The sequence below is a fragment of the Apodemus sylvaticus genome, chromosome 10, assembly GCF_947179515.1.
Source record: "Apodemus sylvaticus chromosome 10, mApoSyl1.1, whole genome shotgun sequence".
In the NCBI taxonomy this organism is placed as follows: domain Eukaryota; kingdom Metazoa; phylum Chordata; class Mammalia; order Rodentia; family Muridae; genus Apodemus; species Apodemus sylvaticus.
Genome location: NC_067481.1, coordinates 70235548 through 70254564, shown reverse-complemented (window position 1 = coordinate 70254564; position 19017 = coordinate 70235548). Strand labels below are relative to the sequence as shown.

Here is a 19017-nt window from a genome sequence, read left to right as displayed (position 1 = left end):
GCCTCTGCCTTCTGGGTGCTATTTAAAGGTGTGGACCACCATATCCAGCTTTATCATATTTTTACCCACCTAACATTTATCTAATTTTGCTCACAAATATTTCACTTGTGGGCAATCTTTATTCCTTTTTTGAGATTGTGTGTCAGAGGACATTCTGTAGGAGTTGATTCTCCATGTCTACTATCTAGATCCCTGGGTTCACTCAGGCCATTGGCTTCATTCACCCTCTGAGCCATTCTGTCACTAAAAAGAACTTCATTTTAAGTCATCTTCCTCTCAGTGCCTTTGGACATACAGGGCAAGCTATCAAAGCCTATTGGCAAATCTTCTGGCTTGTCTGTTTATACGATTCCATGTGGCAGTTCTAAATCCAACTGACCCACCCTTGGCTCCTGCCTCTCTGGGGCTCTTGTGAGTGAAGTAATGCAAACTGATCTTTATTCTTCTATATCAGAGGTTAAAGTGATACCATAGGCCCGTGCTTTGTGTCCGAGTATTTGGCCAGCTTGCTAGGTGACACCAGATTGGCTGTCACCCTTCCTGAAGCCATGAAGTCAAGCATCCCATAGGGAGTAATCAGCTGAATGTGATTCCATTCCGACAGGATACTTTAAAGACAATGTATTGGAAACACGTCTAGGCCAAGGTGGCAGAGGTGCCGGTGGTCAAGCCTGGCGCCTGAGCTCCATCCTGAGTCCAGGTAATGGTTATCCTCCAACTTCTACCCACATGTTCTGGTTGGCAATAAGCAACAAACTGTCATTCTCAGAAGCTGAGGCAGGAAGATCTGCTGGTGTAGGAGTTTGGTGAGGCCAATCTGGTCTGTACAGTAGGTTCCAGCAAGATCCTAAAGCAGGGAGGGCAAGGGAAGGGAGAAAGGATGACAATTCCAGAATTTTAACTCTCTTTTGGAACAGTCTTTTCTCTAAGACAGGGTTTCTCTATGTAGCCCTCCCTGGCTGTCCTGGAACTCACTCTGAATACAGGCTGGCCTCAAACTCAGAAATCCACCTGCCTCTGCATCCCGAGTGCCGAGATTAAAGGTGTACACCACCAAACCCAGCATGACACATGAATACACAATCCTCCTGCTGTAACCTCTCAGACTGTAGGCCTGTACCACTTCTCCCAGTTTACATTTAAAAATACTTTTAAACAAGAGTGATGAATTGTCTGCACCCATGGGCTAGAGAATGCTAGAAGATTCTCTACGTAAATTCTGGTGAGTGAAATTTTATTAAAAGAGAAGAAAAATCCAAACAAAGACTAAAAGAAAACATTTATTGAATCAAAATCAATACTTTCTTTTTTTTAATATCTACAAGCCAACAGTGAGCTCACTTTATTCAAGAATGAACACAATGTACAAAAAAAGTATGCTTAGATTATAAAAATACGTCCATCTTGTCTTCTGGTGCTGAGCACCAGTCACTGAGCAGATCAGGCAGCTGCTCTACACCAACAGCTCCATTTAATGACAAAGGGAAGCTAATGGACAAACTCTCCAGGCCCACTGGAGAAGCTGCGCCCAGCACACTGCTGCAATCTGCTGTTTCTCTTGCTTACTAGTTGTTACCATGTATTTCAGAGAAGTATTAACAATATAATAAATTCTGGGTACAAAATCCTATTAGCTCCAATTTAAAAATGAGATGTGTGACTAGGGGGAACAAATGAGTCCCCAAGGTTTACAATCCCATGTAGGGAGGTGGGAAGTGTCTCCCTGCACCTTTGCCGGAATCCCCAGGCCTCCATAAACATCCTGTACCAGGCAGGTTACTCTGGCCATTCTCTTGACCTTACTGGAACCCTCCAGGGCACCGGGCGGTGCACTGTGTACAGTGTCTCACTGTGCTGAGAGGTCAGAGGCTGCCAGGACCATCAGTGGCTTCAGGAGCCTTTGGCTTATTAATAACTGGCCTTGGAGCAGCAAACAGTGATGGGGAGGGGACAGTGGCTCCCTGTGCTGTCCCATCCATCAGTGCCGATGATGCCAAGAAATCCCTGTCTGTTATACAGAAAGAGTCTGCACACAGCAGTGCCCTAGCAGGAACCTCACCCTGGCTGAGCAGAATGACAGACTCTAGAGTGCAGTGTCCATACGGTGAATGAAAGACAACAATGAAGAAAATGTTTCTCCTCGACAGAAATTCTCTGTGCTCAGGACTGACAGCTAAGAACGGTTAGAATTGCAAAATCAAAGAATCAGGTCATCCAGTGTTCCACCCTACTGCTAAGTTATGTTCAGAAGAAATACAGGAGAAATGCTTTCAGCTTTGCCTGCATCAACCTAGTGGCTCTTTAGTCAGCATTCTCGGGACAGGCGAAGGCAGAAAAGATCACAGCTTCTCTAGACAAGGACCTATGTGCCTTCAACGCTCTGATCTCAGTTAAGACCCATCTTCTGCACAAATGCTTATCAATCAAAGGCAGTTAGATAGTAAGTAATGTGGATTGCAGGGCCCAGCTACCGACACTTAGCAGGGAAGAGGAACAGAACAGGACCAAGCAAGGGCCTCTGACTGTCACTGTGAGGGCTGATCACTGGGAACCAGCCAGGCAGCGGGTTGCTGTTGGAAGCTGCCACAGCCTCCACAGTAAGTGGAACCCTGGAAGGCCAAGGACTCTGAAGTCACAGCTGGTAGCAGAGGCCAGAATTTCAACACACAGCTAGTGGACACAATCTGACACCAAAAGACTACAAAGAAAACAGCGACAGGTACACAAAGAGCTAACAGGACAAAGATGCTGAGAACGTGAATGGGCTTCACAACACTCAGATACAGACTGTATCTGCTCACAATCACAGGTCCTTACTCTCAAATAAATACACTGAACATTTACAGCCAAGCAACTGCCTCTGGACGCAGGCTTCCCTGTCACTGCTCTAGTGGGACCAGAACCCACTGGGAATATCTGTAAAGCGCCTCCACTGAGAGAGGCGCATCCTCAGGCTGCAGCAGCTCAGGATGGGTGTCTGCACCCCATGGGGTCCCCTCTGAGCAGCACCATGGAGTGTGCAGACGTGCTCCGCTCAAGTTTCCAACAGATGAAAGGACTATTGTGCTTGTGGGTCTACCTTCAACATATACATAAATGGTGGCAGTAATTACAGGTCTTTGTTTACCAGTTAAATCATAAGGCAGAGGGGCTGGAGGTGCAATGAAAAGGTGTAAAATGGAAAAATTACAATACAGTGCTAGCAGTCACAAAAAAGACCATGCTAAGATCCGATCCATGTCAATTAAACATTGAAAATTCAGCTACAATCCAAAGAACTCTGTCAGAGTCCCAGGCATGCATGCCGCCGGCGGCAAGGCAGGTCGGCCTGACGCTGCCGTCCGTGGAGCAGGAACGTCTTTGCTGGAGATCACAGGGGTGAACAGATTGCCGCCACTTTTTTTTTATAATTAAAATAAAAGAAATCCAATCACAAGACAAAAATTTATAGAACTGTGGACAGAGAAAATACAGGAATTCACAATGACCTACAAAACCAAAAGAAGAATTCAAATTATTATTTTTTTTAGGGTTTTTTTTTTTTTTTTTTTTTTTGCTTTATTTTATAAACAAGCTCTGTTTACACAAGTCCTGGCTGTCCTGGAACTCTCTATACAGACCAGGCTGGCCTTGAGCTCACAGAGATCTGCCTGCCTCTGCCTCCCAAATGCTGGGCTTAAAGGCATGTGTCGCCACACCCAGCCAAAAAATTTCAAGTTATTTTTACACTCTTAGGTAAATCTTTCCTTTTAAGTAGTCATTTTATTTTTCATTTGATAATCTTATAATGAAATATTTATAAATTACCTCACTACTCAGTATACAGTACTGTCCCTCTTGGTAAGAGGACAAAGTAGCATTTTGTCACTAGAATCACAGGCCAAAGCCTTTTCCCTAAAGTCTTATGAGGAGACAACCTGACATTTAAATCTAAAATCAAGAATATGCCAAGACCAAAGAAAGATAATTTGACTAACTTTTTTAACCTCAAGACTAAGACTCTTGGCTAACCGAGGGCCCCCCTCCCAGCTCTGAGGTACTCACGGCGAGGCGACCAGGGCTATCCTGCCTTTGTGTCCACCAGCTGCATCTGCACATTGGCAGGCATCCCGCCTCCATAGCCTCCCTTGGACTGCATTTGATTCTGAATGGAGCTGACCTAAAACAAACAGAAACAGAGCACATGCACAGCAGGAACATTTCCCCTCCATCTTCAGGACACAGGAAATCTGGAGATGATGCCCAGTGACAGTCAGCCACAGTCTACGGGGAGGCCAGGGGATGCCACGTTCATTTACTGAGTACCACTGAGCATTTACTGGGACACATTCATTTTTAAAACACTTTAATTTTTCCTGGTTATAGTGCAAATGGTAAGGTCAGTACTGAATGATCTGTGTTTTGGTTTGGTTTCCCCCACCCCCAGCAAGTGTATCCCAGGGTGGCCTTGAACTTGTAGTCAGACTACCTAAGCCCTCTGAAATTGCCACTTCCTTCTGCAATGCAGTCAACAGGCTGATGAAGTGAAGGTGTCCACACCTGTCACCGAGTGAATGCAGCCTCAGCCTGACAGGCTCTGCTCTGTGGTAAGACCAGAGAATGTGGTGATGGACTGCAAGGCGCTGGAGCGAATACACACACCTTCGTTCAGGTTATCACCATCACCCCAACCCAGGTCCTGTGAATCAGAGACATTCAGGAAGCAGAGTAAGCCAGGCCACACTGCTAGGAGGAGGAGCCCATGCAGGAAGTCTGCAGTCTGGGAAGCCAGAGCTGAGACCTGAGGGGAAGACAGGGTGCTGAAACCATGCTCATCAACCTGTTTACTGAGTGCTACTGAGCATTTACTGGGACTCACAGATCTGTCCACCATGGCTTCTCTTCCTCGCCCTCTCTCCCTTTTCTAGTCTCCTCTTCCTCTCTACCTGCGTCCCACTCTTGAATCTCCAGACCCACCTTTTCCCTCCACTGCCCAGGCACAGAGGCTTGCTTAAGTTATTTTGGGAATAACAGGTTTAAATTCGTTAGAAGAGAACATATGGGTGCCAAGTTTATTCAGCTCTAAACAGCTTAAGGACTCTGCCTTACAGGATCCACTGCCCTTACTCAGAGACACTGACTCTCAAAGCTCTGACCCCAACGGCATTGCACACACTAAAACTAAACACCTGTCTCAGGGCTGACGGCTGCTTCAGGTAAGTCTTTAAGCCCTGGGGCAAGACCACATCCACATTCCTTTGTAATGCAATGTGACTTTAGCTCAGATATCAGTCTTTATCAGTCTATACCCAACACACACACACACACACACACACACACACACACACACACACACACACACAGCCTCTGCAGATGTTCCAGGACCACTTGGTCAAGACCTTTGGACTCATAAAGCCACACAAGTCATAAGTTGAAGAAAAAGGTGTTTCCTCAAAAAAAAAAAAAAAAATCTGCAATGTCAAACTGAAGGGTCAGGCAGTGACCTATCCATCTGAGAGCAGGCACATGACTGGGTGTGCAGTGAAAACTACTAAAGGCTCCCAGAGTTCCTGCTGGCAAGAAGCTAGCATTAAAAAGTAAGCTCGCAGGTGTGGCAGTCTACACCTGTAAACAGCACCAACAGTGGCATCCAGCCCCTCGAAAATCAGTCCATGGACGCCTTGTGTTCAGAGGTGTCTATGATGTGGTGCAGGCCAGGCGGGCGCCTTCACATGTGAGCCTGTTCCTAAAGATAGTTGCTCCTGTCTCAGGACGGAGATGGGTGGGGCACCTCCTTGGACAAATAGCATTTCCATTCATGGTTTTGTCTTGTCACTGTTCTTACACAGGAAAACACAATTTCTCTCACAGTCATGTTATGCAAATGAAAACTATCAATTTCCACAACGTCCCTGACTGACCTCACTGTCCGCAAGAACTCAGCACTGAGGGGGGAATGCTGCAGAGAGTAGGCTCATGCAATGAAATCACTACCCAAGAGGACATACTGGTTCTGCAGAATAGATGTCAGTCCCAGAGAAGATGCCCGTGGCCTGAAGGAGCCTCCGCCTCAGCTATAGTAGGCAGCAGATCTCCTGAAGCTTACTAACTCATGGTAAGATGAAAGCACAAATTTTAAAGAAATTTCTGAACTGTGCACAACAAGACAAGAGTGTTTCCAAGCACCATGAGCTAGATTTAATCTTAGCAGGTAATGTCCCAGCATCCATCAGCGTGACGCAGCAGCTCAGCCTCCATCGTTAGATTAAATCTGGCCTCCGCACACGTGAGACATGTACAGCAACACATAAATAAAAACTAAACCTTAAAGTATGTGAAAAGCAGTTCACAACAAGAGGATAAGTATTAATTCATATTTATTTATTTGTTTGGGTTTTTTTAAGGCAAAGTCTCTAGCCTTGGCTGTCTTAGAATTCACTATGTAAACCAGGCTGGCCTCGAACTCAGAGATCTTCCTCCTGTCTTGACCTTCTGAGTGCTGGAATTAAAAGCACACACCACCATGCCTGATAAAAATATTAAAAGCCGGCCTTTGTGTCCCCATGGTGGCAGCATAAGAATCAATCATAACTAACATGTTTCAATTCCAAGTCTAAAAGAAAAATGGTCTCAAGTGTGACTGTTCCTGCATGAAGTGGTCTGCCTTTTACATCACATCACATCTTCCCATGAAGATTAAGTCTTCTGTGTTGTATACAGCAGTATATTTAACAGAGTGTCAGTAATGTACAGATAACTGCTAGATAATATTGCTCAGGGACTGGCAAATGGGAAAATTGTATGAAGACACAAAATTTCTTTTCAAATTATTTTCAACCCATGACTGGCACAGTCTAGTTGCAGAACTCATTTGACATGATGTTATTAAAAGGGACCCATACAACAAGTCAAGGCAATCATTTTGAAGGTGTGATTCTGTCATGCAGGTCCCACTGGGCCTTGTCCCACAGTCTCAAGTGCCTGTCCCACAATCAAACTTACTGAGTTCATCCCACTAAATAGGTCTCCGGATCCTACATGAGCTGTGTGCACGAAGTTGGTTGGCTCTCCAATCATACTTCGATCGATCCGTCGTCGCCGCTTCTAAAATATGAGAAATAGTGTGTTGAGAAACAGCCGTATCCTTCCACGGTGGTCTGGAAGCCCAATTCTCATGCTTTTCATGTCTCTTTGAAACAATGAGACATCGGAACTCTAGAACGTGAGCAGTCAAGACCACTAGGCTGGTAGGAAAGGCTACCATGCACATCCCAAAACCCAGCTTCTGTCCATGGAATCCTAAAGGTCGCCCTTACACACACACACACACACACACACACACACCCATGATGTTGTGGAGAGTGCAGCCACACAATCAGAGGGGCATCTGGAAGTTTTTAGCATAAACATTAAGTAGTAAGCTAGCTGGTGACACACACACCTGTATCTCCAGCACTGGGCCTGGTTTGAAGCCAGCCAGGCTACATTATGAATACCTTCTCAAAACATGAAACAAAGAAACAGTACTTAAAAAAAAAAAAAAAAAAAGACAGAATCTCATGTGGCCTAGGTGGGCCTTGAACCTCTGACTATCTTGCTTCTATTTCCCCAATGTTGAAAACAGAGCACTCACTGCCATGCCTAGGTAAAATAATAAATGTCTAAGGAACTCGTTAATCTGACTAAAACATTATACATAAAAACACTGAACTTTATATAATGCCAGTGATACATACTTTTATGTCAAAAATAAGACAAGTGTAAAATTACCTCATCATTAGCCAAGAATATGAGGAATTTGACCTCAGTGCTCTTGATTTTAAGCACAACTTTCTAGCTCTTGATAACAAGTTGATTATATTCTGATGTCATTTACTTGGGCTGTCTCCAACTGCCCTCTCCACATTGGAATGACTCTGTCATGCAGGTGGCCTGGGGGAGGGGCAAGACTTAGCACTGGTCTGTTCACTGCACTGACTGATGCCGTCAACCCAGCAAGGCTGGGGCTTGCTTCCTAATTTTTGACAGCTGCGTTTTAGTTTTATGATAGGATAGCATCACTGTAGCTCAGGCTCACCTAGAACTCACCCTCCTGCCTCAGCTCCTGAGTGCTGAGATTACAGGTGTGGTCACCTACCCAGCTGGAACGCCAGCCAGTTTCCCAGTGAGCAGCCAAGCTGGCATGCTGGCTTCCCACCAGTACACCCACCTCCTGCCTCTCGACTTCGCTTCCCTGCTCATCTGAGGTTTGCACAGATCCCTCAGATATGACTCAAGAACAGCCACCTGTGTAGCTGAGTCACTGTCCTCACAGCAGGCTTCCCTTGTGACAGTACACAGCTCCCAAGTTTGCAGGGAACTATGAACTGTAGTAAAGGAAGATCAGCACACAACACCCCGGGTCCATAAAACTGCAATGCTGCTGCCTCTAGTACGTCCTAAACCTGACAGTGCTCATGTCAGAACATGGCTTTCTATAAACACAGACAAGTGGGGAGAGAGTTCACATGTACAAGGCAGAAGCTAACTTACAGTTTGTGTTTTTTTTAATTGTCAAAACCCAAAACAGCTGGATTCTTTTCTTTAGAAATACTCGATTTCCCTGGCCCAGCAATGGCATGTGCCTTCTGGGAGTTGCATGGGGTTCATTCCTGGTAACTCTGCATGGAACACAGTGCCTCTTAACCATGTGTTCTTGCTCACTGTGTGTGTGTGTGTGTGTGTGTGTGTGTGTGTGTGTGTGTGTGTGTGAGAGAGAGAGAGAGAGAGAGAGAGAGAGAGAGAGAGACAGAGACAGAGACAGAGACAGAGACAGAGACAGAGGGGGGGAGGCTCAGTTTGTTTTCATCCATTATTTAAAATGTCTCTTCATAACGTGTTATAGGAAAATAACTTGCTTTCTTCAGGAGTTGACAAAGGCTAGAGTGTAAAGTCTTCAAGTCACAGTCCAGTCAGCTCGGACTCACCTCTGTAGCGGGGTGAAACACAAGGACAATAAAGCAAACCTCGCCCGGCCAGGTATGTTGTCAGCCCAGCCCATGTGAGGCCAGTGGTCCCACTGTCGTCCTTACTTTTTAAAAAGTTTCTTTAAACTTTTGTTTGTTCTTGTTTCTTCTTTGAGAATCTCATATGTTGTAGAGTTTGACCCCACTCCCTCTCATCACCCACTTGGATCCTCCTCCATTGCCCCTGGACCCCTTTCCTCCAACAGCCCGACCCTCACACTTGCTTTCATGACCTTTTGAATTTCTTCCCAGCACCACATCTTATTGGTGGGCATGGTAGCTCTTCCATCTTCAGGGCCAGGATGATAGAAACTAAGGATGCCTGGAAGCTGTGACTCCCTAACCCTAACCCTAACCAACCCTAACCCTAACCCTAACCCTAACCCTAACCAACCCTAACCCTAACCCTAACCCTAACCAACCCTAACCCTAACCCTAACCCTAACCAACCCTAACCCTAACCCTAACCATTAACGCGGCCTTCGGAAGCCAGTCGTCCTAGTTCACCTACCTGTACATACTCTAAATCATGATCAGTTTCCAGCATCTCACGTGAGACAGCTTTGTAGACCTTCTGCCCTTTATAGTACCAACAGGGGGTAGAGACGGACACTTCACCATGAGGAGAAAAGGACAGCAGCTGTACACCCTGGGCAGAGATCTGCAGGGCGGGGCCATCTCCCAAGGTCTCCCGGAACCTGATTTGTAGGAACGCCTTCCAGGCATCCCTAGTGTCTATCATCCTGGCCCTGAGGACTGAAGAGTTACCACGCCCACCAATAAGATGTGATGCTGGGAAGAAATTACACACGGCCCACACCCCTACACCAAGTGACTCATTTCAACTCCTGGGTGAGGCTCAGAGAACAGCTACCACAGTGAGCTCAGTACACCCTGCATACTGAGTCCTGAGGGACAGTGTGCAAACACATTCCAAGGGGCACTCTCACACATAAGGGCAAAGGTGAGAAGCCTCCAGCTCACCCCATGTTTGTCAACATGTCTTGAGATGGTGGAGGAAGGAAGAGATGAAACAGAAAGGAAGGGGTGGTGATCAAACACATTAGCCCACAGTCAACACAGTGAGCACACCCATCCCGTCTCCACAGAGGTGCTTGCTGATCTACTGTCCACATGTCTGTCAGCACAGACCCTACTGCTGTGCGGTCCTTCGCTGGGGCAGTTACTCTGAGGGTGGTCGCTGCTGCTCCAGGAGTCACTCCTTGTTAATCACAGAACTCTGAGACAGGTTAAACACAACAAACCCAAATCATCTCTTCTCAGTCAGCTGGGTTTCCCTGGGACCATAAACACACTATGACAGCACACAGAGCAAGCACATGAAGGCACAGCTCACAAGATGGCAAGATCTGCTGTGCCAACTCCCAATCACTGGGTAATGCCACTCCATCTGATGTAGTGATGCAGAAATTCCATAGAAAGAAACTTTTGCCAAACCACATCTCTCTAGCACAACTGTTCACATTTGTGCCCCTGATCCTGACCTTATACAGAATGAAAAGCATTTTAAGTATGACCTGGATTATTTGCATGGCCAGCAGCTAAGCAAGTGTCCTTTAAGAGTGAAGTGTTCCAGGAAACACAGTGACTCTACCCAAGTCCACACAGCAGGGCTGTGAGCGCCCTCTCAAGCTTCCTGTTTTGCTTTGCTGAGGCCCAACTGTGGAATTCCCCTAGCTGCTGACAACTGCATCTGTGTTTGTCTTGAAATTTTAATGCCATGTACTTGAAAAAGTATGCTGTTCAAAAAAAAAAAAAAGGCACCTTATGCTTGAAAAATACTGTGTGTTTAGTGGTTGATTGGGGGCAGTGAAATCATGCTGTGTAGCCATGGCTGGCCTGGAATTTGCAATCCCCCTGCCTCAGCCTCCTCCAGACACCTGCCTTGGTAGTTAGGACATTTACACTTAGCCCTGGGTGCTGTGGGCTCCCCCCTCCCTCACATCTCTAGAGCTGTATAGCACAGCATATCTCCCCCCTGTCAGGATGTCCCTGATCACTTTAATTAGATCCTTTCTGACTGAAGCTGAGCATGATGGAGTCTCCTCTCCTAAGTACTGAAACAGCCAGTCTGTCCTTTCTCCTGTGAAGAAGAGAGCTGTGGAGTCCTATCATAAATATTTAGTTAACTATGCAAACTAGTAACTATACAAACCAGGCTGGCCTTGAACCTGGACCCCTTCCTACTCCTACCTTACCTACTAGGAGCAGGAGAATGTTCTTATTTTGTGTTAACATTACACACTGTGAATGCATGTATGTACAAATGCATATGCACAGAAACAGAGGAGAGAGGATTCAAGACCCCTTGGAACTGAGGGGTCTTAGCCACTCTTAGCCAAATCAATGTGTTATTAATTCTGGATAATTAATCCCTAACATATCCTTAGCTACAGAAAATGTGTACCATAAGCATCTCATTCTGAACTTTTATATCAGTCTATTACTGGTTTAAAAGGAACAAAGTGGAAGTTTCTGAGGTACTTGTGTATCAGTAGTGTGAGAGACAGAGCCCGACCACAATAACCTCAAGCAAAGGCCTCATTCTCCATTCTTGCGGGTTCATAAAAATAAGCCCATGCTACTGGTGTCAGAGAAGCAACTTCACCATGGCCCTTTAAGAATTCATGACCAAGAAAGGCATAGACTTTTGGGCTACCACACAACAGGACCTGAAACTGCACACTGTATTTTCTAAATAAATATAACAATCTCCCAGATGTGGTCAGATGACTTACAACAATAGTGTCTTTTAGGCAGTATTTTAGAACTCATAAAAGCTGCCAGTTAATGGGAACTCTTCATATGGCCCACACACAGAAGACTACGTGATCCCGTGTGAAGATACTGGGGTAACTACAGGAAAAGAAAGCTAGTTTTTTGGGTTTTTTTTGTTTGTTTGTTTGTTTTTTGTTTTTTCGAGTCAGGGTTTCTCTGTATATCCCTGATTGTCCTGGAACTCACTCGGTAGACCAGGCTGGCCTTGAACTCAGAAATCCGCCTGCCTCTGCCTCCCAAGTGCTGGGATTAAAGGCGTGTGCCACTACCGCCTGGCTAGAAATTTTTTTAAAGTTATTTGAAAACAACAGTTGTCTTTCTTCTCATCATCAAAAGGCGTTTCTGACTTTCTTTCCGAGGATTTTGTTTGTGGCAATAGACAGTACAGTGAAGGAGCACACGGCTGTAATAGCAGTGCTTGCTAAAGCAGGAAGGTTCCAGGATAGTCTAAGCTGTGCTTTAGCCAGCCCTGACTTGCTCCTGAGCTGCGCACCCAAGTCTACAGCACCCAAGTCTACAGCATAAAACACACCTGTGTGGGACTAAAATGTCTCTGATGAGACATGGGAGGAAAACACAACTACTGTTTTTATTTTTCATTATTTCATTATTAAGATTTCAGTCCTACAAATACTTACTATATAGGGTGCTATGAGGCTACAGAGTGTATTGTTTCTACACGTTATTAAAAACAATAAACAGAAAGTACTGAGTTATATTAATACTTAACCACACTTGAATGTAAATCTACCAATGAAAGATGCACAGCAGAGCTTCACAGGATATATTCCTCCTACAGACATGTGCCTTTCAAAATGCTAGTGACTGAGTGTGGTGATCTGGAGAGAATGGCACCAGCAGACTCACCTCAGAACACTCAGCCATCAGGGAGTGGCAGTATGTAAGAAGGATGTGAGGTTGTGTGAGGCCTATGGGAGGGAAGTGTACCATGGAGGAGCCACTGAGAGTCTGAGATTCCAAAAGCCCAAGCTAAACCTGTTCTCCTGCCCCTTGCCCCTCATCTCTAGGAGGTTCTCTTGGCCTACAGATCAGGATGTGGCTCTCAGCTACTGCTGCAGTGCCATGCTCCCTGCAGGGATGAGAATGGACCAAGTCTGAGGGGTAAGCCAGCCCCGCCCAGTTAAATGCTGATCTTTATAAAAGTATCCTAGCTCATGCTGTCTCTTCACAGCAACACATCAGTGACAGAGACACTGATACCCATGGGTGGAAGAACCGAATTGGGGGATTTTATTTCAAGAAACTTCTAATTTGTGTATCACCCTGATTCATAACCAAATACTCAAATGAACCAGTATTATGCACACTAAAATCAGATAGCACAAGATTAAAATTCAACCTAAGATGCTAATTTTGATTCAGTAAGAGCCTGAGTCTCTTGTGAACACTCATCTGAGTGGCTAAGTTAAAAGACACTTACGTAGCATGTATGCCACAGCACACTATAACAGATCTCATACCAGGGACAAAGGACATTGGGTAAAAAGTAGTAAATAAGAGTGGTAGGGCAAAGTCACCACATGGAGGAATAAGCACAATTAGATTCTCTCTTCTAAAGCCAATTCCAAGGCCAGCATGGTGGTGCATACCTCAAACCTCTACACCCAGAAGGCTGGGACAAGAGAAACTTAAGTTCAAGTTCAGCCCAGGCCACACAAGCAAGATAAACAACACACATTAATTCACTTCAGGCTTTTATTATATATGGCAACTGATTCTACTTTTACAAGACAGTCTAGGTAAGTGTTTTTATAATTCAAGAGTAAGAAATTTTTGTTAAACAAGACACAAAACCCTAACCCAAGACAACTATTTATTAATTTTCTGTCTTTCTGTTTGCATTACTGGAGACTGAACCTGTATCCTCGTGCATACTACACGAGCTCTACATTTGAGCTTCCACCGCAGCTATTAACTCTGTACACTATTACGAGGGGGATGCATTCATGTACTTGCCGTGCAAGCAGGAGGACCAGAGGTCAGATCCCTAGCACGCAACATAAAAACCTGTGCCTCTAACCCTATAGTTGGGGAAGCAAAGACAGGAGCAGTCTGGTGCTCTTTAGCCAGCTAGTGTTGCTGAGTCAGAGAGCTAAGTTAACTGAGGAGGAGAGAAGGGCATGGGGAGGCACCTGTCATTAGTCTCTGGCTTTCTTGAGCATGTACACATTCCCATGTGGATACACAGTATCCACAATAGTTGTCAAAGAGCCTTAAGTGCCGGTGTGGTGGCGCACACCTGTAATCCCAGAACTTGGGAGGCAGAGGCAGGCGGATTTCTGAGTTCGAGGCCAGCCTGGTCTACAGAGTGAGTTCCAGGACAGCCAGGGCTACACAGAGAAACCCTGTCTCGAAAAAAACCAAATCCAAAAAACCAAAAAACCAAAAAACCAAAAAAAAAAAAAAAAAAAAGAGCCTAAAGCCAGCCAAGCAAGTGCAGAGTGACAGGACAGCTGTGAAGCCGTGAAGCTGGGAGCAGGGAGACCCTGGGGAGGGAGACCAGAGAGGGGAAACAGCCAATGGTTTGTATTCAGATATTAAGAATACGCCTATGGATATGAAATACAGAAAATCACGCTGATCAGTAAGCACCAAGAGACGCTAAGCTTTGCTGCATATGCAGCTCAGCTGGCAGAGCGCTTGCTAGCATGCACAAATTATCAAGTGTGTTTGAGACCCATAATCCAAGAATTTGGAAAGTGGAGAAAAGACAATCAAGAACACAAGGTCAGTGCTAGGCCTGGTAATGCACACCTTTAATCCCAGCACTCCAGAGGCAGTAGGATCTCTGTGAGTTCTAGGACAGCCAGAGCTCTGTAGAGAGACCTTGTCTCAAAACAAACAAACAAAAAACCCACAAGGTCTGTGGATATATGGTAACTCTGAAGCTAGCCTGGGATACATGAGACCACATTTCAAAAATAAAGAGGTTAGCTAGATAGCTCAATAGGTAAAGACACTTGCTGCCAAATCTAAGGATTTGTGTTCAATTCCTTAGGATCCATACACTAGAGTAAGAGAGCTGATTGCCACGGTTGTCCTCTGACCTCCACCCGTGTGTTGTGGCACACATGTGTCTCCCTAAATAATGAAATAATATTTTTAAAAATTAAGAAAGAAAAAAAGGAAGGGTGAAAGTGTGTGGGGGAGGGCTGTGGTGGTTTGTACATGCTCAGTCCAGGAAGTGGCACTATTAGGTTTGGCCCTGTTGGAGTAGGTGTGTCACTGTGGGTGTAGGCTTTAAGACTCTCACCCTAGCTGCCTGGAAGCCAGTATTCTGCCAGCCACCTTCAGATGAAGATGTGGAACTCTCAGCTCCTCCTGCACCATTTCTGCCTGGATGCTGCCATGTTCCTGCCTTGATGATAATGGACTGAACCTCTGAACCTATAAGCCAGCCCCGATTAAATGTTGCCCTTTATAAGACTTGCTTTGCCTTGGTTATGGTGTCTGTTCACAGCAGTAAAACCCTAACTAAGAGAGGGGCTTAACCTCATTAATAGTCATGAGGAACCAAAAGGAGAAAACAGAAAAATCAGAGAATTTCACTTTACCCATTAGACTATTAAAAACTAAGATAAAAACATCATTAATGAAGATCCTATGACAGCCAAAGCAGCCAACATTGCCACAGGAACCATGGGCACAAGTGTCAGTTGTCACTGTCTTTTGAGACTGACTGACTTTTCATGACCCACAGCTCAAGTTCCCAATGTACTGAAGAACAAGGACAGCAGACAGGACGGGAGTCAGGTCCAACCAAGGGACAGTGTAAGGCACTCTGTCCTCAAACAAGACACCCATCCCCACTGGTCATCCTGGCACCGGTGAGCATCACTGTGATGATGACTCTGGCATAAATTGTGAATTCTACAGATTCACAAATCAAAGAGGATTTTATTTTGCCTTTAAATACTAATGCACTGGCTTGTTGTTTAGCTGTAATCTTGAGGTGCCTATAAATTACAACTGCAAGCTGTTCAATAGCTAGGTATAAGGATACAGGAGAGGGGATGATGGAGGGATGGAGAGAGGGAGGGAGGGATGGAGGAAGGGAAGAGGGAGTAGAGAGAGGGAGGAAGGGAGAGGGGGAAGAAGGAGAGATCCCCAATCTACACTGAATCAAGATCAATTCAAGAAAAGTACTAAAAGATGGCATAGTAGCTTTTATTTATAAGCCAAATAAATATTCAGAAAATGGAAGCCAGGGTCTATTTAAGTTCCAGGTGAGTCACACAACACTGCAGGCTAGCTACGTCCACACTGAGGGGTTATCTTTTTTTGGTTTTTTGAGACAGGGTTTCTCTGTGTAGTCCTGGCTGTCCTGGAACTCACTCTGTAGACCAGGCTGGCCTCGAACTCAGAAATCCGCCTGCCTCTGCCTCCCAAGTGCTGGGATTATAGGCGTGCGCCACCACACCAAGCGAGGGGTTATCTTTTAAATAAATAAAAAGCTTTCCACTGTCTCTGACTCAACTCCCATCTTGTAACCAAGCTCTCCAACAGCTCCTAACTGGTCAGGAACATAAATAGCAGAGCTGGATCATCAAAGCCTTCCTAATTTCTCAAGGACCTCTAAATGAAGACGATGTCATACTTTGTATTTACAATTATAGTACTTGAACAAGAAAGACAACATACAGGAAACATATGTGTTAGACAGCTCTCTGTTTCTATCACAAAATACCCAGATCATAGGCTTATAAAGAGGAAATGTCTGCTGTGGCTCTGCCTTGGCGGCTTTGGGGCATGGCTAGCTGCCCCATCACATCTAGACAATATGTCACAGGAGGAGCACAAAGCACAGAAGCTGTGCACTCACGAGGAACAGACTGATGGCAGGCATCGTGCAGACACCGAATGCAGCCCCAGTGAAGTGAGACCTCTTACTGGCCCTACCGCCACCAGAGCTGAGCACAGCCCTGACAGCAGATCCAGTCTCGCTGATGTCACATCACAGCTACTCAGGAGGCCTAATAGTCTTGGGAATTTGGGGGCTCAACCACACAATTACATTTCAATCAGTCCCCTTCAATGACCTTCCAAAAGACAGGGTCATTTTCCCCCCTCTTAATTGATAAGGATGATTTTTTTTCTTAAATTCATGTACTTAAATGTCTTGAGACAATTATAATTATGATTTTGTAGAGATTAAATGAATTAAGAATAGGCACTTCTATTTTCAGAAAGATCAGTATGGCGCCTGAGCACCTAAGCAGCCACTCTCCTGCTTCACACTGACTGAAATCACAGGGGGCGAGCGAGGACTGCCGGCTCCAGCTCTCCTACTTCACTGAAGACGGATTTTCTACAATACCCAAGCAGTTCATCAAACCCATCTCCTCAACAACTTCCCTTGAAGATCCGCCAACTCTCCTGCTCTGATGCCGTGTGGCAGGGCTAGTAGTTATAGGCAGCCTCCCTCCCACTTTGCATTACGGATTAAAACTGTATACACATCAGAGCAACACACAGCAGAAAAAGCCAACACACTACAAACTCAGCTCCTGAAGCTGGGGAGATGCTGCTCTGTGAGAGCATGCCTGTCACTAGTTTCTTGGCTCAAACATCAAGAGTTGTTTAAGTTGTTTGTTTGTTTGTTTTCACAAAGAATAAAATCAAAGTGTTCTGTGACCTGAAAAGGCTAAAGGCTCTGGTCCCTCTCTGGTCTCCCTCCCCAGGGTCTCCCTGCTCCCAGCTTCACGGCTGCCCTGCCACTCTGCACTTACTTGCCTGGCTTTAGGCTCTTTGACAAAAATCCTCCTCCCTCATGAGAATGAGTACTTACTCCTCTCCCCTAAGTTCTTGCTTCTTGCCTGCTTCAAGGCATTCTCTGGACTCATGCACACATCCCTGTCAGTCCTACATCCCTGTCGTCATTACCAGCACTCCTTCCCCACAAAGCGGTTACCACCATAAATGTCTGTTCAATATTTGGCTCATTCAGAAATTCCAAGGTACTGTTGAAGACTCAAACACATGGAAACTCACAAACCTCATCCCTGTCATGTGGGGATATGAAAAGAAGCCATGCACTTTAAACAGAAATGAGATCCCCTAGAACCAGTGTACACTCTTTGTAATAACATGAAGCTGCCAGTATTCTACAGCACAGCAACTGAAAACAGTTGATAAAACTTCTTAAAATTCAGTTACAGGACATATGAGCTCAATTTAAAAACCTACAGCCTTAGTGCTACTTAACAGCAGCAATGACATTTTTGTACCATGGAAACACTGGGGCTCTATTATACTATGTATTGTACTGTGTTAACATGAAGGAAGACTAGAAAGAGATTCTTAGCCACTGTACAGAACTGCTTCCTATTTTCTCTCCTGCATGAGGCTCTTCCCTTTGCACCCATGGACTGTGTAAAGGCAGGATCATAACGAAGTGGGAGAGCTAGCATGTGCATTTTGTCCTAGCAAATACTTCAGAAAACTCTTAAGGGGTAACCAAGCAACTTTCAGAGAAGGCTATCTTGACACTGGCTGCAAGAACAGCAAACATCAGTTCTGTGGAACATAAATGACATATGGTTGTACGTGTGCTCTTTAAGTGTGTACTTGAGGACAATAGCAAAGCCAACTCTTCAACTATGGTAAGCACATAATCTGCTCATACTTTTTCTCAGAAAGAAGGCTAATAGCTGTATATGAATATGTGCTTCTTTATTATATGACTGACAAGCCCAATGTTACATGTTAGAGTCTTTCTAGAAAGAAAGACTCCATCTCTACTGTCCGTCTCTCATAACTCCAAGACCTAGGCTCCAGCTGCTTAAAGTCCTTGCCAGGTGTGAGTGTGCACAGCTGGAATACTCACTGCACTACACACACTCTTCCCAAACATGGCAACACGGACTGAGAGACGCTCAGCACTAAAGGGGACAACTGTATCAATGCACACCCTCCATGTGCACTCCCAAGGCTCAGAGAACATCCTAGAAAGAAGGAACAGAGAGAAGGTGAGAGCTGGTGGCTGAGGTGACGCTGCCTTCTGTAGATGAACTGCCCTCACACCATCAATTCCCTGGGTTGTTGGCCTGAGAGAAGGCTGACAGCATCAGTCAACATTCCAGAAAGCAGTACTAAGTGGGTCCCCCACAACAGAGAGGGGGAACGGAGACATGGAGTAGATGAAGGAAGTGAGAGGTCGATTAAAGATACACTGTCTACACGTACAGAACTGTCGAAGAAAGACAGAAGACTT

At 45.3% G+C, this 19017-nt stretch overlaps 1 protein-coding gene across 2 annotated transcripts in view; it reads right to left on the bottom strand.

Annotated features, from left to right (window-relative positions):
• Positions 1-1267: 1267 nt before the first annotated feature.
• Cdc42se2 (CDC42 small effector 2) overlaps positions 1268-19017 on the bottom strand; it is a 65440-nt gene continuing 47690 nt past the window's right edge. For both annotated transcript variants that reach the window (XM_052197827.1, XM_052197828.1), the window contains 3 exons: positions 6982-7083; positions 4045-4159; positions 1268-3488 (listed from right to left, as the gene is read on the bottom strand). In XM_052197827.1, the coding sequence (XP_052053787.1) occupies positions 4061-4159; positions 6982-7083 (201 nt within the window). In that variant the 3' untranslated portion in view covers positions 1268-3488; positions 4045-4060. The remainder of the gene's footprint in view (positions 3489-4044; positions 4160-6981; positions 7084-19017) is intronic.